A 17,662-nucleotide genomic window follows, 5' to 3' on the forward strand; every position below is an offset into this window, starting at 1 on the left:
AAAAAAAAAAAAGCAAGCAACAAGCAAACAAACATGGTGACTCAGCTTCCAGGTCAAGCAGGCACAGATTTGGCATCACCAAGGCAGGAGCTTTGAATGGGTCAAGTGAAGTAACACAGAATCTCTGCTGTGCTCAGAGCCAACCACAATGAAAGACCAGGAAGTTTCCACAACTGGTCAAGAGGCACTGGTGGCTGGAACAGGGTGGCAGTAGGGCCAACAGTGAGAAACAGCAAGAGCCTATAAAGCACCCCAAGGTACAACTGCAAGGGTTTGGGGACGAGGATGTGGAGGTGAGAACAGGAAGCCAGTCACCAACAGGAAGGAGTGAACATCCACTGAGCGGGGTACCATCCGGCAGGAAGGAGCAGTTTGGAAATGTGTGAAATGCTCTCGAGACAGAAAGCGCTGCTGAGGCAAGCAGACATCCAGGCTAGGGTCTCCATTAGGAGGCCGTGGCATACAGGTGGCACTGAAAGCTCAGAGAACTAGGACATGCTGATGTCTAGAGGTTGAGGGTGAGGACAGTCACCAAAGATGACTCCAGAGTGCACAGCAATGCAGGAGGAAAACCAGGTGATGAGTAGGCTGGAGCATGGCTCAGTGGTAGAACCTTTTTGCCAAGCTTGTTAGAGGAGGCCTTGAGTTGGTAAAAGGCAAGACCCAGGCCAAAGAGTTTCTCCGGGAGGAGGGCATGGTCACCTGTGCCGCATGCTGTGGATGGGTCAGGCTAGATGTGGACTGACCCTTGGAGAGAGCAACATAGACTCTGAGACCTTATCAGGGGCTTTGATATAGCCCTGGGGGTGAAGGTCTGACTGGTATGAAGGCAAGACAGGAAAAGGGGAAGAAAATGTGACTGGGGACAGGAGATAGCTCAGCAGTCTAAATGCCTGCCTGACAAGTGCAAGGACCAGGTTCAATTCCCAGTACCACATGCCATGCTGGCCCCGTCCCATGCCCACCAAGCCAGCCACTGAAAGTGGGCATGGTGGCCCATGCCTGTAATCCCAGCACTGGGGAGGCTGAGACAAGAGGATCACTACAAGTCTGAGCTGCGTAGTGAGATCCTGTACCAAACACATAAATTAAAAAGAAAATGTGAATACTAATGGGTCAAAGGGAGAAACAAGGATGCAAAAGGCCCAGTGCTGGCCTCTGCTTGGAGCACTGCCAGGTGTCCACCCCCCACCCACACTCCAGTACTGGAGATTAAACCAGGCCCTCATGCTTGTGAGGCAAACACTACCACTGTGCTATTCCTCATCCATTTTTAAATTTTATTTTTGAGACAGGGTCTCACTAAGTAGCCCAGGATGGCCTCAACCTTAAGATGCTCCTGCCTCAGCCTGTGTAGCTAGAATTATAGGTGTGGGTCAGCTATACCTAGCCCCCTAGTTCTTCCAAAGTAACGGGAGGGAGGACAACCCTCGGGGCCAGCAGCTAGTGGCAGGAGGCAGATGTAATCACTGGAGCTAAGGAAGTGCTCTGTGTAGTGATTTTGTTTTTCCAAAAGTTACTTGTTCAGGAACTGGAAGTGAGGACAGGAAACCCCATTTTCTACATGCTTGGTCACAGTTCCTCTGCTGAGAGCTTCCAAAGAGGAGACACAGCTCCAAAGCACCTTTAAACATGTGCTGTTCAATGTAAAATTAGCTACGTGCCACTATTAAGCAACCGAAATGTGGTTAGTCCCAACTCAGATGTGCTAAATGCAAACATTTTTAATGAGACAGGGTGAGGTATGGGGGTGGCAGCATGGAGATAGCTCAGAGATCTAAGTGCCTGCCTAGGTAAGCACAAGGACCCAGGTTCGATCCCGGGTACCACATGCTGTGCCAGCCCTGCCCCGGGCGCACTGAGCCAGCCACCAAGACAGGGCATGGCAGTGCATGCCTGTAATCCCAGCACTGGGGAGGGTGAAACAGGAGGATCACTACAAGTCCGAGCTATGTAGTGAGACCCTGTACCAAATACATAAAAAATTAAAAATAAAATGAGATGGAAAATATTTCATTTATAATACTTAAAATGAGCCAGGAGTGATGGAACACACCTATAGTCTCAGATCTTTGGGGGATCTGAACCAGGTGGATTATAAACTCAAACCCAGCTTGGAAATTAACCAAGACCCTAAATTTAAAAAAAAAAAAAAAAAAAAAAATCACATATTTGAAACTCTGTCACCCCATCATTTGCCTCATAATCACCATATTGAAAAAAAAAAAAAAAAAAAAAAGTAAAAGGCTGGGGATGTAACTCAGTGCAAAGCCCAGGGTTCAATCCCTTATACTGTGTTAATAATAACAGCTTAGGCCAGGGGTAGCGTCATATGCCTGTAATTCCAGCATTTGGGAAGCTTGAGTCAGGAGGATTGATGAAAAATTCAAGGTCACCCTGGGCTACACAGTGAGTTCAAGGGCAGCCTAAAAAGAACAGCGAAACCCTGTATCAAAAAACCCCAAAATAATAAATGATAATTTAAATGAATAGAATATGATAACTTAAATGTAGAAGTGATAATATTTTGGATAAACTAAGTAAAATAGCAAAATTAATTTCAACCTTTTTACCTTTCAATGTGGGTATTACAGAAAACCTAAAATTATATATGTGGTTTGCACTGTGTTTACCGTGCAGCATGGGTCTAGACCCATCTCAAAACTGTTCCCCTTCTTTTCAAGGGGGACAAGGGTGGCCCTCCTTGCCCATTCTGGGAGTAGGGGGTCAGAGAAGCTGACAAATGCGGCAACACTGCCCCCGTGCGTTCAGAAAGGGAAACACAGCAGAAGATAGCCATAGGAACTGGAGGGGTCTCCTTAAGTTTGCTTTTCCTAGATACAAAGTCAAACAGGTTTTGGAGGGATGGAGGGAGGAGAGGAAGCAAAAAGAAGTCAGATGTGTTATGTACATGTACCAGCTCCTCACGATGACTGTAATTATCATGTACTGCAAACATAGTCTTAAAAAAAGATTCTCATCTTTGTCTCCCAATAAGCTTTGTAGTTCTTAAAAAATAAATAAGCCAAAAATAAATAAATAAATAAATAAATAAATAAATACATACATACATACATACATAAGCCATACAGATCTAGCTCAAAGGTCCTGTCAAGATGGTCCCTACTTTGGGAACCCAGATCTCCCATCCACCAGCTTCCCATAGTTGAACAAGCAGCATTATTGAATTCCTACTCAGCTGGCAATGGGACCAGGAATAGACTTACAGAAGGGTAGAGGACTGCCTGGCCTGGCAAAGGACTGCAGTAGAGGGAATGACTCCAGCAAATCTCTAACTTCAGATAGCTCCATTTGTAGTTGCGGGAGGGAGAAGGGGGACCTCTGGCCAGGTGTAGTGGCACTCACCTGAAATCTCTGCATTTGGGAGGTTGATTACTAAAAGTTCAAGTCACCCTGTGCTGCACAGTGAGTTCAAGGACAACCTGAACTACATGTGGAGACCATGTCTCAAAACAGAAAGGCAAAACCTCAAGAACCCTTCTCTTCTCAGTGGCATTTAGGAGGCCCGAAGAATCAATGGCAACATTCCTTCTCCTGTCCCCTTCCCCCAGAGGTTGGTACAGGCTCTTTCTGTCCCTTTCCCTCTAGGCCCCCATTACCTGTAAAAAACCGGTCAGGTCATCAGTGGAGAACACGTCCATCACCTCCACAGCCCCTGCGCTGGCCTTGCTGACTACTGGAGTGAGCGGGCAGCTGCAAAGATTCCCCATACCCCTTTAGGCTGGGCAATCTCCAGCGCGCGCCCCACCTACGCACGGGGGGGGGGGGGTCCCACAGTCAAGGGGTGAGGAGCTCGACGAGATCTAGCTGAGGGATCACCCAGGGGCGAATCAGCCCCGGGGCGAAAGTGCTTAGGAACTCGCTTGCCCACGTGGGGAATAAGGGATGCGCGTGCCTGTTTCTGCGACTGGTGATGATTTTGTCCACTCCGAGGAAGTGAGCAGTACGTAGCACAGCACCAAGATTCCGGGGATCCTGGAGCCCCTCGAGGGCGAGCCATAACTGCTGGGGGTCACCGCTGGGGCCCGCCTCCCCGGCCTCGGTGTAGGGTCGGGGCCGCAGAGGGGTCACCTCCATGCAGACGCCCTGGTGCACCTGGTAATGGCACAGGGCGTCTAGCTTCTGCCGTCTGGGCCGCAGAACTGGGATGCCCCGCGCCTCGGCCGCCCGGAGCAGCTCGGCCCGCTCCCCGTGTAGGCCGGCCCTGCCGACCTGGAGCAGGAGCCGGGCCACGCGGCGGCGGGCGGCTCGCAGAGCCAAGAGACACGGGGACAGGCCAAACAGCAGCTCTAGCCGCGGGGCGGACGCCAAGTCGTCCAGCCGCAGGCGCCGTAACTCCTCCCCGCCAGGCTGCAGCCTTCTCCGGGCCGCTTGGGTGAAAAAACTGGCGACGAGCTGATCCGAGCAGCAGCGGGTCGCGGCCTTGAGGGTCGAAAGCAGCCGCATAGCACCGGTTGCTCTGGGGTTCGATGCTCCCTGCTGTGTCCCGGAGCGTCTCCCTCACAGTCCAGCGAAGAGGACCCGAGCGCTGTCTTCACTCCGACCGCTCGCTCAGACAAGGAGACAGCCCCGACTACCTATGTGAGGTCCGCCCAGCAGCCTGTGCACCAGCCAGACACTGGAGAGCCTCCCCGGCACCACCGTTCCTCCACTTCCGGGTTCCGGAGGCCCCGCCTCTTGCCCGGCGAGGTACTGCGCATGCCCAACCCGCAAGGCGTCCTCGTGCGCCCCCTACCCGCCTAGCTGAGCGGCGACCCGCACCGCTAGGCAGGGAGTCGGCGCTGGCGCTGAGCGGACCCTACGGTCTACGTCTATTTCTCCGGGAAGTCCCAGGTGGCTGGTGGGACCACATTCACCCAAGCACCACCAGATATAATTTAAGGGAACCATATGGCCCAGGTGGCTGGTGAGACCACATTCACCCAAGCACCACCAGATATAATGTAAGGGAACCATATGGCCTAATTCCTTGGTGCCTCCCTCCCACATCCAGTCGGCAAGTCTCCAGCGATACTTCCCACTCCTCTGCCGCTAATTCTGTCCCAGGGGGACAGCTCTGAGCCCGAGTCCCTGCCAAGAAGCCAGTTGGTACGGTGGGCCACAGGTAATGATGACCACACTCCTCAGCACTCAGACCCTCAGTGAACCAGGAAGGGGGCACCTTGGCATCCCCACCTTGCTCCTGCATAAAGTCGTGAGGCCTCCCCACCTTGCACACTTGTATACCTTCTCTTTGTCTTCTGAGACTCCCCTCCATTTCCAAGACCCATCCAACCCTTTCCTGTGGTAATCCCTCTCCACGAGAGATGTCCATCACCCATCCGGGCCTCCCACTCACCTTGTGGGAACTGTGAGACACAATCTCTCCGACCACGGCGAAGGGGGAAAAATTGAAAGACACTCCTGAAACCAAAGTAGGTTGCTGCGATTTTTCTTTTTTTAATTATCACAGTGAAGCCAGGCCCTGATATTCAGCTGTTATACAGGGGAATGATGACCCCACCAGGGGCAGGAAGCCAAGATTGGAGTGGAGAGCTGGGGGTGGGGGCAGGGAGAGAAGGACACCTGGAACCCTGGATAACCACTCCAACAATGGGTGAGGGCCTCTTGCTGCCACCTCAACCCTGAGGGTGAAGCCCCGGATCCAAGAAGATAGAGGGACAGCCCCATTCCCAAGTCAAAGGAAAGAGATCTGAGGAGAGCAGACAAAGGCCAAGGAGCCCAAGAAAAGGACCCAGAACTCACAGGTGACATAATCAGTGACCCCCCCCCCACCTCCTTTCCCTGACCCATTTTTTTTTCACATTTGCATTGGAAATAATTTGACAAGCTGATTTAAAATCTTATACAAATTTTCTAGCCCTTGGGAGGGGGGGTTAGAGTGGGGTGCAGGGACCCAGAAATCCAACACCTAAAATCCACAGGCAGGAGCCCAGCCATGAGGGGCAGGGAGAAGGAGCTCCCCACTGGACACTAGGTCACCTGCTCCGTGGGCCTCATCTGGATGTCTCCAATCTGTGGAAGGCATAAGGCTTGAAGCAGCCGGACACTCCCGGCCCCCTTAAGGCCTCCCTACTCCCCTCCTCTGGGGATGTCTGGACTCTTCCAGAAGGTGGACAGTCAAGGCCGGACTCACCTGGACATGTGGGGGACAGCTGAGGACGTAGATGACTGCCTCAGCCACATCCTCAGGCTTGAGACACTAAGAGCACCAAGGTAAAGAGTTGAGAGGCAAGGACAGAAGGGACCCACCTTCCTTCCCACCTCTGCAGTCCTCTCTAGCATCACATTCCCACCCCAACCCTCCAGGAGGGGTGGCAAACTGGCCAGAAGGGTGCAGGGTAAAGGCCACAACTCCTGCTACCTTCCTGTTGGGACTGAGTGACTTTACTGGGCCCCACCTTGATGCATTCATAGGTGGCAGCTGCTCTCTCAGGGTCCTTGTCATGGAGTTTGAAGGCGAACTGTGTCTCCACCAAGCCTGGAGAGATGCACTGGGCCAACAGAGAGGGCCTGTTTAGGGGCAGAGTTTTGCCAGGCCTTGGGGAGGTTGGGGAGAAAGAATGGAGACCACAGGGCCCAGCTTCCCAGTGATGGCTGTCCATGGCTGTCAATGGCAACGATCACCATGTTTCCTAGTTACCTACATAGCCAAGTCAGTGCTTCACCAGTGTGCTCCTTAAAGCCTCCTAACCAGGCAGGATCATCAATTCCATTTTGCAAATGAGAAGGCTAAGGCTTGTGAAGATTCAGTGCTTTGTACAAGGTCATTCAGCCCTCAAGGGAAGAGCCCAGAATCCTGCTGTCCAATCCTTCTATACGTGGTTTCCCACAACCCCTTGCTTTCCCTCAGTCTTATTCCAGCACACTCCCCTGAAGTCAGCCTTCTCCCACCTCTAAGTCTGGTACCTGGCTTTTGAGTGAGTAAAAGGAGGATCCTCAAAGACTGAGTAGGACCATGCATGGGACAGCAGAGCCTAGGAGCTCTGCACCTCATTCACTCCCAGGGGCCTTTAAGCAGCCCATCCTGGACAGGGCTTCCTCGGGGGGGAGGAGGGGCACATGCAGGTAGGTGGGAGGACCTGTGCCCATCTCATCCCCACCAGGATTAGGCCACAGCCTCACCGTGGCTCGAATGTGGGACTGGGCCTCCCGCAGCTCGTGCCTCAGTCCCTCAGTCAGTGCGGTGACGGCATACTTGGTGGCAGTATAGAAATGCATCACACTGTCCTGTAGGATTCGGTGGCCACACATGCTGCGTGGAAGAAGGAAAGGGGGAAGAGGAGAGAGTGAAGCTCTACAGAAACTGAAGTGCCCTCTGCCATTCTGGCCCACCTCACTCCAGAGACAGACAGGAAGTCTCCTAAAGGGGGTGGCCATGAGCCAGCCTACTGCACCCAGCCTGCTACCCTAGCAGCTCCTGAAACCCTCCTCTGCCTTGACTTCATCCCTTTGCTGACACAGAGCGCACTATCCTGGTCATTTCAGATGTCAAAAGTCTCGCCAATTTATCTGTGTGCTCACTGATACATCCAGGCAGGAGCCTTGTCCCTCCTGATTGGACCCATGCAGTATCTTTGTGCCACCAGAAGGGTTCCCCAGGGCCTAGAGAGTGAAGGTGCTCAGTTCCAGAGAATCCGCAGGCTTTGATTACAGACAGAAAGGGCTTCGATGCCCACCCCAGCAACAAATGCCTGGCCCTTGGCAACATAATTTTTCCCTCACCACAATCATGCCACTTGAGTATTAAATGAGAATGAGATCCCCATTTTACCAGCAAAGAAATTGGTGCCTGTAGCGCTCACAGGTGCTGCAGCAGATTACCTAGTATGGATGGAGGTCAGGTAGTGACCGGGGCTGCACCACTGCCCACCTGCCCTCACCTGTTGATGTTAATGATGTGCCCGTCATCCACACTGCGCTCCTTCATGGACTGGTAGGCTTCCCGGGTGCAGATGCTGAGTGCCAGCACATTCACCTGCGAGCCAGGGAAGGCAATGGGGTGTTTCCAGCTCAGACCCAGCTGCCCAGCTCATGGAGCCACTGGGCTCCATGAGGAGTGGGTGGTGTGACCTTCCAGACAGTGTCCAGGTCTTCTCAGAGACCTTGCATGTTGGTGCACCTTCCAAAAAAGCCATTCCCAGCTGACAGCAGGTAGCTCCTCCCCTGACTAGATCAGAAAAGCACCACTACCCCAGACCCAACTGGACCCAGGAGACTGGATTGGCTCTGCTTTAGGGAATTATCTCCTTTTCCCAAAATAGCTTCTTAGCCTTCTCAGTGACAGTGTCCCTATACCTACTCTCTCCCAAACAGACTGAAGATCGTCCTCAAATGCTTAAGAATCTCCTCACGCACAGATCCCAGCCTCTCTCCACTTTGCTCAGCCTGCCACTCCGTTCCTGTCCCCTGCCTGCAGGCCAGGAGGAGGTGGACAGCCTGCCCTCCTGCCATTTATATCTGCCTCAGCCTGTATCCCACCTGCAAGTGGGGTCACTTGCCACTCCTGGTCTCTCTGGCAGAGGTGACCCAAGTCCATACTTTCATGTAACAGAGGCCCGAAGCAGTATCTTCTGGGAAGCACCTGCCCAGCCCCACCCTTCAGACTCCAGGCCAGCAGGATAAGCTGAGATAAAACTTTCAGTACGCCCTTGTGCTCTTGGGAAGAAAGACCTGCTGGCAGATACTAGCTGGTTCTCTTTAAAGGTGTCAACTGGGCATCAAGATAGAGAACCCTCACTATGAACCTGCTCGGTGCTCATGGCAACGACAGCAGGATGACAGGTCTCAGGACATGGGCCCGTCTCAGCCCTGTTTCTTGTCCTCCTAGCAAGTGAGTACGTGGGGCAGAAGGAAGAGGAGAAATGGACCCCTGGGAGCATGTGAAGAAATCTCCAACATCAGGGGCCAGTACTGCGGAGGAGATCCATCCTAGCATGAGCCTAATAGACAGTGTGCATGCTGCAGTGGAGCGGGAGGGAGGTGTTAGGGATATAAGCCCCCCACTTCACAGATGGGCAAGTTGAGGCCCAAGTTTAGTGCAGGACAGAGCCATGACTGTGATTTCCCCAGAAGTCTCTGTGAGAACAATGCCCTTGTCTCCATTGTTCACTGTTTCCTTTCCAAGCCCAAGCATCTGTGAGGTGGCAAATCTACTAATGCAGGTATGAATGGATTCTGAGGGAAAAGCATCCTGTTTGGACACTGCTTTCAGCTTTCACAATACTTTCATACCCTAATGCTACCCCCACAATGCAGCCCAGAAGTCGAACTCACATTCCTGAAGGCTGTGTTTCGCCTGTGTATTGGCTTTAAAGTATCATTAAAGGGCCTGTGAAATAGTTCAGCGGTACAGCACTTGAGTAGCATACACAAAACCCTGGGTTCAATCCCTAGCACTACAATAAATAAATACCTTCTCAACGTGTACTCATTCGTTCAGTAAATATTTCTTGAGGGCTTAAGAGTAGTGCTGCCCCAGAAAATAAAGCAGACAAAAGTCCTTGCACTGGCAGAGCTGGTGCTTTTGTGAATGGGACAGGTGGTGTGTCACATAAAAATGCAGTTGCTCCGCTTCAAAGAACCTTCAAGACCACCCCCACTGCTAGAGAGCAACTCTTTGGATTTGAGCAGCAGACACGTTTTTCCCTTGCATTGCAGACCAAACTTGATTCCTTTTACTACCCTGACCCAGGGAACACTGAAGTTTGTGACCTCAGATATTAATGACAGAAGGTATACATCCCAATCAAATGTGACCAGGCAGAAGCTCAGAGACAGTAACTAACCTGCTTGAAGACAATTACTAGCTGCACAGCATGAGAATATTATCTTTTCCCTGTGTTCTTTTTCATTCCATAAGACCACGTTCCCAAGCATACCACACAGTGCTGATGCTCAGGGACATTCAATAAACAGCACTTCTCTTCCCTTCCAATCTTTTTTCAATATGGGAGACTAAGTCTAGACTTGAAGAACCACATCCAGGGGCTCAAAGAAAAGAAGAGCTGAGAATGTATGGCCATGCACCCAACTCACAAGCCCACTGGTAGGGGAAGAACAAAGGGAGAGCAAAGATCCCCCCAGCAGGCAGCCCAAGGAAGATCTTACTGGATATCCTGTCCCTGCAGCTTCCAGCTCACAGGCCCAGCTCTGCTTCCTCCCGGGCCCCACCCGCCCTGCCCCAGGCCCTGGAGCCCTTACGTTGAACATGTCCTTCCAGCCACTGGTGCTGCCTGACAGCAGGGTGTCAGGCCGAGCCAAGCCAGCATTGTTGATACAGATGTCCACACCACTGTGCTGAGAGCGGACAGCAGAGAACATGGAGAGGATGTCCTCCTCATTGGATAGGTCACATCTGTAGGGGATCAAAGTCCCGGGGTAGCCTGCACTCTTACATTCGGCAGCCAGCTCCTATGAAACCCAACAGGGGTCTCACTGGGGTGAGCTGCTCATTCCCACACCTCCCACCCGCACCTCCCTCCCTGGTCACCACTCATAGAACTCTTTCCTTTGAGATCTGCCTTTTGGTCACAAAGATGTTGGGATTGCCTATCCCCCAAAGCTTGTCTTCTTTGGTCAAAGTCCAGGGGTTAAGGGCACTCTGGGGGGGAGGAGCCTCATGTATAAATTCGTATCTTCTGTTCTAAGGAGGGACTGGGCAGGCAGCCTGGCAATGGAGGAGGTCTCTTTTCTGCCTCTTCCCACCAAGAACATCTCTCTGCCTAAGAGTAACAACAGCACCCCTCATCCCGCCTCATGCTTCTTCGGCCAGTGCCAGCACTTTCCAAGCTGGCTGCTCCATGACTTTCCTGGTGTCAGCCAGCCCTTCCCAAGACTAATCTGAGAACCACCATCCTCCCCTCCAAGCTGAAGTCCATTTGGCAAAACACAGATTTGTTCTCACACCTTTCCTTAGCACCCACTTGCCAATCCCGCCTCTACCTCTCTAGGAGGAGTGGGGACAGCAGAACAGATCTGATCTTTCTCTAACGCCTGGCACATCATCTTCCACCCCAAGATATCCTTGGAGACTACAGAGCAAGGCAGGTGGGAGATGCCACTGGATACCTCCTGTGCCTCTCCTGAGAAAAAACATAAAAAAGCAGGGCCACTGAAATGATGGTGAGGAGAGCTGACATTTAAGAGCAGGGGAAAAAAACGGGCTGCATGGCCTTGGAGGCCAGTGACCGGGCAGGCACTTGAGCCTTGTGAAGGTGACTATGTACACTGTGGGAGGGGGAGGGTGCAGGATGCCCTAGAGGAAGGCCACTTTGGCCAGCTGTCCTGGCTTGGAGCCCCTTCCTCCTCCCAAGCCAAGCCATGAATAAAAGGCTGGATCAGGTGACTGAATTTTTTTTTTTTTTTTTTTTGCTTTAACTTTCTGTTAGTTCAAAAAGCATACTACTCTGAACCTGAGAGGTCCCTCTCTAGCCAATTTTATTACCCCTGACTACCTTGGGAAAACAGGTTCTCTCTGTTGGAGGCCGGAGCCCAAACTCTGCTGTAATATCAATGAATGAACCAATCAATGAAGCTAGGAAGTCTGAATTCTCTCTTCCTCTAATGTGTAACTTCCCTTCCTCCTGCGAACTCAAGAGCCCCTCTTCAGAAAGCCAAAAGGGAGAAACTAAAAATGTATTCTTCTGTCACTTCCTTCTCATTGCCCTACTTGTGCCACTAGACCATTTTCCCCACTCATCCTTAAAAATGACCTTAAGTCAAGGCACTCTCCCCATAACATGGGCATTCTCCCTTCCTGACATGGGATCCTGCCATGGGATCTCCCTTTCTTAGACACCGTAAGGGGAGGGGAATAAAAGAGAAGGCAAGAGTTAGGCAATCCAGCTCTAACCCCTGACCTGATCCTCTGGGCTCCAAGGCTGGGCTGGGCCCTGAGCTTTTGAGCACAGAAAGGGAGGGGCAGAGTGGGGCAATGGTCGAGCCAGGTGACCTTGGGATTATCTGGGAGGTTATAAAGTGTACCTTTGGTCAGCAGTAAGGGAGGGGACAGTCCTCCTTCCTGTACACCTCTCCTTCTGCCCCCACCTAAGGCCACCTCACCCTTTCTCTACCTGGGGACTTTGGGCAATGGTGGAAGGACAGTCCTATAACTGAGCACTAGTCTCAGCCCTGAGAGCGGGTCTTGCAACAGCAACTCCAAAAACAACCCACAATGGGAATTTCTCTTGTCTCCTTTCTCCCTGCCCCCATTGCCAACTTCATTTCCTTTTTGTCTGATATCTTGTTGCTCATATCTCTGGGAGTTTCCAACTCTATGTTAAGAGAAAAACTAGAAGCTCTGGACCCACAATGCTCTGTCCCCTCAGGACTTACATATTCAGTGCCCTGTTTCACTTACTCAGTCCCAATTAGAAAAATGAATTAGAGAAAAGTCTTCCAGTAAATTATTCCATTCATCTCTTAGGCCACTGGGCATAGATAAACCCTCTGATAGTGGGGGGTTGTTCCTTCAGAAATGCTCCCACCTCAACCTCACCCTCAGTCTGGGCCAAACATTCAAAACCCCAAGCTCCTGCACCTCTGTTGGCCTGCATGGTGGGTGAGGTCTGGAGATCAGAGGAAGCCAACCTAGCCAATAAGGGTAGAAAGGAGCTCTCCTCCGTGGCTGCCTGGCTAGCCCCTGATCTCTGACTTTCCCTTTCCTCAGTACAGCATCACGGGGAGGGCGACAGGGAGGGGGGGTGGGCGAGAGTCCCAGGCCTCAGAGATTTGGTACCCTGAGAGCAGGGACTGTCAGGGGTAAATGACTCAAAAGACGGGACCTAAAGTGAAGGTGGACGTCTGCTCTGAGGAATCCAAGAGGTCTCCTCTCCTGTGAGGCATTCATTCTTCTCCTCTCTAAACACGTGACAAATGGTCCCGGGGTGACAGGTAAGTGACTTCAGGGTCTTGGCCTGGCTCCCGCCACCGCCACTCCTCTTCCCCCACCCCCACCCCCGTCCCCGGAAACGACGACCCCAGAGCGTCCTCGCTCCCCCAAGAGGACTTACCTCGATGTTGCCCACGGTGCGGGCACAACCCACCACCTTCAGTCCCTGTTGGACCAAGGCCCGGGCCACGGCGGCACCGATGCCCCCCGAGGCTCCCGTCACCAGTGCCAGCCGGTCGCGCCACCGCTCCATGCCCGCCCTGGCCATGGCCCCGTGCCGCCCGCCCACCTCGCTCACAGAGGTTTGCCCCTGGCTGGAAAGGCTCGGCCGCTCCCTTGTGACTGCCGCGGCAACTGCTGACAACCTGCTCGCGTTGGAGCTGTGCCTCGACCCACCCCCATGCTGGCGGGCTTCGGGCCGAAGCTCCGCCCTCCGGTCCTCGGCGACCGGCCACATCCCGCCGGAGGCCGCCGCCGCCTGGCGCCCCGCCCCTGCGCCGCCGTGGCCACGCCCCTTCCGGCCGCGACCCGCGTGAGCGCCGGAAAGCTGCGCCCCGCGGGTCGCTTGATAGCTCGGTGACCTCCCGAGGTGGGGAGCGCGCTCAAGGATTCCTGCCCAGTCTCTTGCCTGCTCCAGACCCCTAAATCAGGATGAGGAATTACGGTCACTTTCAAGCCAGTTGGTGGTTGATGGGAAGCATTCAGTCCGGAAAAGGCCAAGTGCCTCCACCATCAAGACCCGGTGACCTTGCGAAGAACTTTTACTGATCCCATGTGATCTCTGGGCCGTAAGACAGAAACACTAGTACGAGGGGATTCTGCCCCTAAACGGCCTGATGTTTCCAACTGTCCTACAGGGGTCCTACCCCTTCATACTGTGCCAAATGTATCAGGTTGTATGCCAAAGATTAGAGCCTGAGCCCACAATCTCCGAGTGCTTACTCTGGCAGGCAGTGCTCTGTACAACCATCCTTTACTCCCTGCACCCCTTAGGCGTTGGAGTTAACCAAGGCAGGCTAGGCAAGTGCACTACCACTGAGATACACACCCAGCTCAATAGCTTAATTTTAGTTTTTTAGTATCTTCACTTGGGGGCCCGGGAGATGGCTCAGTAGAATAAGCACTTCCCTGGCAAGCGCAAGGGCCTAAATTCAATTCCCAGTTCTGCCAAAAAAAAAAAAAAAATCTTCACATGTAAAATGAGAATATTGTTAAAGAGATAAAACATGGGGTGGACAGGCTTAGGCCAGATTACCCTTGAGCTGCTTACCAACTTTTACTGACTCTTCCACTTTCCCTTCTAAGACGGTTCTTTTGTTCAAAATAAAGGTCACTCTGCTCTCTGGCTACTTGGGTTATTCCCTCAAAGTTCTGAAAATGGCTCACTTATTTTTTCTCCTCTGTCAGTTCTGGGGACTAAACCCAGAGCCTCTCACTGAACTACATCTGTAGCCCTTTTCTAAAATTTTGAGCCAGGGAGATAGCTCAGTGGCATAAGCACCTGCCTGGTAAGTGCAAGGTCCCAAGTTTGATCCCCAGTACCAAAATAAAAATGAAAAATTAATTTAAAATTTTGATTTTTTCCAAGTGGCCCAGGCTGGCTTCAAATTTGTGATCCTGCCTCAATCTCTGGAGTAGCTGGGATTACAGAGTCCACCATCATGTTTGGCACTTCTGATTGTTTTTGCCCCTTTGGTACCAAAGATCGAACTCAGGAGCCTGTGCTAATGAGGCAAGTACTCAGGCCACTGAGCTATTTCCTTGGCTCTGATTTTTTTTTTCCTGCTGTTGCAAAAACGTTTCTTTTGGCTCAAGATTTGGGAGGTGGTTCCAGAAAGGTGAGAAAGCTGCCTAGTGGCTGGAGGGAGAGGGTTAGGCCACAGCCCTGATGCTGGGTGATGCAGGAGCACCCCAGAGATCGCTAGGCTCTGACCTCTTAGTCGTGTTTAAGGGTGAGCCTTTCAAAGAGGTACTCGCCCAGCCCAGCCCAGCCTGGGGGCTTGCCAGCCTGCGGAGGTTGGTGAGGTGGTCACCTATCTTTTTTTTTTTTTAATTATTTATTTATTACACTTATTTATTGTGTGTGTGTGGCCAGCTCAGCCCACCAGGGGGCGAGGCTGGCTGGCATGTGGTGCTGAAGGATCGAAACGCGGTCCTTGTGCTTTGCCAAGCTTGTTCCAAGTAGCTGCTTTAGACCACTGAGCCATCTCTCCAGCCCCACCTATCTTCTTGATGAGCTTCACCTCATCTAGGAAGTGGTTCTCCAGGAAATCACAGATGGAGGGTTGGTCTTGGCAGCTGGCTCTGATTCTTAATATAGCCATCTTTCCAAAGCAAACTGGGTCTCTTGGGCTTGACGTTTTAATGCTCAATGGTAAAGCACTTGCCTACTAGCATGTTGGATTCAATCCCCAGCACCACAGGGGCAGGGGGAGAGGAGATAGTAGAAAGATAACCCTCAGAGCCAAGGAATATGGGAGCCTCATGGTCAGTTTTTATTAACTTTATGTCAGACAGCAAACAAGAGTCTAAGAAGAATCATTACTCGTTTTATCTTTGCTCCAATTTCTACACAACACTTTGATGGAAATACTACTCTAGAAGTAAATCAAAGAAATGCCAACAATGTAAGCGCCTGCAAGTGCAAGGACCCAGGTTCAATCCCCAGTACCTCATGCTGTGCTGGCCCTGGAAGAGCTGGGCACAGTGACACATGCCTGTAATCCCAGGGCTGGGGAGGCTGAGACAGGAGGATCACTACAAGTCCGAGCTGTATACCAAGACCTTCTACCAACTAATTAAAGGATAAAAAAAATAAAAAAAAAAAAAATGCCACCAACGATGAAAATTAAGAGTTCTCTGTTGTCCACCTGAAATCTGGTTAGGAATATGATCAAGTGGTAGAAAGTCTATACAATCAGCACCATCCCCATTGCAGATAGTTCAGGCTACCCTGGAACTCACTCTAGCCCCAGCTGGACTTGAACTCCTGGTAAGTCTCCGGCTGCAGCTTCCCAAGTGCTGGGATTAGAGGTGTGCACCAACACTCCTGGTTCTCATTTACTCTTCATCCTCTACATTAACACTGGCTAAGTACAAGTGAGAAATACTAAAGTATTACCACACATTAAGTAGAAACATGTACACCAAATTCTACTATGCGTATTAATAAATATTCTTTATTTTAAATTTTGCACATTGCGCTTTAACATCACATCCAAACATTTCGCAAGTGGATGTCTACTCTGTAAAACCATATATTCAGCTCATTGTCATTTCTGTACAGAAGTATAAGTACATTACTTTTTGCCACTAAGTTGCTTTAGTAAGTCTCACAAGAAGAGAAACATTTAATGAAGAGAGATGGCTTAAATCATATGGCAGGCCTGTGCAGCCACGCAACTAAGGACACAAGCCTGAAGAAAGAACAAACTAATGAAGTTACCTCCACCATCTCCCAAAACAAGAAAGAATCACATTGATTTAAGATAAATTTTGCCATAAGTCACTAAATTTAAGAGTTTTTTGAAAGAGAAGGCGCAGTAGTCATCTTGAGTGTTTCATTGAAAGACAGAGCTATTTTATTTATTTAATTTGCTCCAGCTGTTGTCAACCAGCCACTACAAATGGGCCTCTTGTGGTCATTTAAGCGGCAGTATTTATTAAATTTCTCCTTCAGATGCTGTCGGTATTGTTCTCTATTGCTGTAGAAAGACTGGTTATTAGCCATGAAGGACTGTATTTCATCTTGTGAGATAAAGATTTCCTCATCTGAAGTACATTCAGACTCATCCTGCAAAGTAAAGGAGTAGTTAAGATTATGACTTGGAAGAATGCAAAATGCTATGCTCATAAGAGGACAACAAAAAATTTAAACAGCTTAGATTTTTAGTTTCAATTCAGTCACATAAAGCCTGTAACTGGAGTGTTTACAGAATCTGCATGTTGCTTTTTCTTAGCAATAAGGAAGAATTAAAAAAAAAAAAAAATCCAACTTAACCTGGTTTGAAACGAATCTACAATTTATTCCACATGTCTAACAGTTTATTATTGGCCTTTAAAAAGTGACTAGAAATGGTGACAAGTAATTACTAGATTTTAAGGACTTTGTTTTCTTTATTTTTGAGACAAAGTCCCAATATGTAGTTCAGGTTGGACTTGAATTAACAGTGATCTTCCCACTAAGTGCTGGGATAACAGGATAAACTAAGTGGTATATACCACCACTCTCAGTTTAGTTATTAAATTTTAAATAACCAGACTTAATACTAGCTGATCTCAGTTAAAATTTTTCTACACAAAGTAAATAAAAGCTAACTTTTATTAAAAGTTTTACTAAAGTTTAACTTTTACTAAAAGAAAAAAAAAACACACCTTAAGAAAACAGCATCACGAATAAATTTACCACCACATACAGATTTTTTTGTTGTTGTTATTCTATTAGGGCCCTAATCATATGTTACTTCAGTTAACAAACAATCTTTCCACTCTTCTAGTCACAGAACTCATTCCACAGTTCTGGTTACCACCAAATTGCAAGCACAGTATTAAGTTCTGGAACTGTACCACTATACTATGAGAAAAATACCAATCCTACCCCCACACACACACAATTATAAACTGAATCATCTGAAATCCAGTATAATTCATATAATGCCTCAGGAGCTGGTGTCAATTATGAAAGCTTTGGAAAAACTCAGTGATGCTTTTAGCTTTCATGATACTTAAAGAGAAGTACCAGGAATATAG

The 17,662-nt window shown here is 50.2% G+C and overlaps 3 protein-coding genes across 9 annotated transcripts in view; all 3 read right to left on the reverse strand.

Moving 5' to 3' along the window:
• The window catches only part of Mrm1 (mitochondrial rRNA methyltransferase 1), a 7,109-nt gene extending 2,437 nt beyond the window's left edge, over positions 1–4,672 (reverse strand). Inside the window, exons 1-3 of one of the 2 annotated variants that reach the window (XM_023703107.1) lie at positions 4,234–4,672; positions 3,917–4,116; positions 3,621–3,714 (exon numbers count right to left, since the gene is read on the reverse strand). In XM_023703107.1, the coding sequence (XP_023558875.1) occupies positions 3,621–3,714; positions 3,917–4,116; positions 4,234–4,467 (528 nt within the window). In that variant the 5' untranslated portion in view covers positions 4,468–4,672. Of the gene's footprint in view, positions 1–3,620; positions 3,715–3,916 lie in introns of both variants that reach the window. The other variant, XM_004643062.3, reaches the window with a different exon arrangement.
• A 764-nt stretch (positions 4,673–5,436) lies between these two features.
• Positions 5,437–13,366, reverse strand: Dhrs11 (dehydrogenase/reductase 11). The gene is made up of 7 exons (XM_004643009.2): positions 13,035–13,366; positions 10,225–10,434; positions 7,905–7,999; positions 7,147–7,276; positions 6,423–6,515; positions 6,158–6,223; positions 5,437–6,036 (listed from the first exon to the last, which is right to left on the reverse strand). Exons 1-7 carry the CDS (start codon positions 13,179–13,181, stop codon positions 5,995–5,997), a joined length of 783 nt encoding a protein of 260 aa, XP_004643066.1. The 5' UTR covers positions 13,182–13,366; the 3' UTR covers positions 5,437–5,994.
• Positions 13,367–16,067: 2,701 nt separating this feature from the next.
• Ggnbp2 (gametogenetin binding protein 2) overlaps positions 16,068–17,662 on the reverse strand; it is a 55,063-nt gene continuing 53,468 nt past the window's right edge. For all 6 annotated transcript variants that reach the window (XM_004643013.1, XM_023703154.1, XM_023703153.1 and 3 more), the window contains one exon: positions 16,068–16,706. In XM_004643013.1, the coding sequence (XP_004643070.1) occupies positions 16,503–16,706 (204 nt within the window). In that variant the 3' untranslated portion in view covers positions 16,068–16,502. The remainder of the gene's footprint in view (positions 16,707–17,662) is intronic.

Source organism: Octodon degus, unplaced genomic scaffold (assembly GCF_000260255.1).
Source record: "Octodon degus isolate 3935 unplaced genomic scaffold, OctDeg1.0 scaffold00164, whole genome shotgun sequence".
Lineage (NCBI taxonomy): Eukaryota > Metazoa > Chordata > Mammalia > Rodentia > Octodontidae > Octodon > Octodon degus.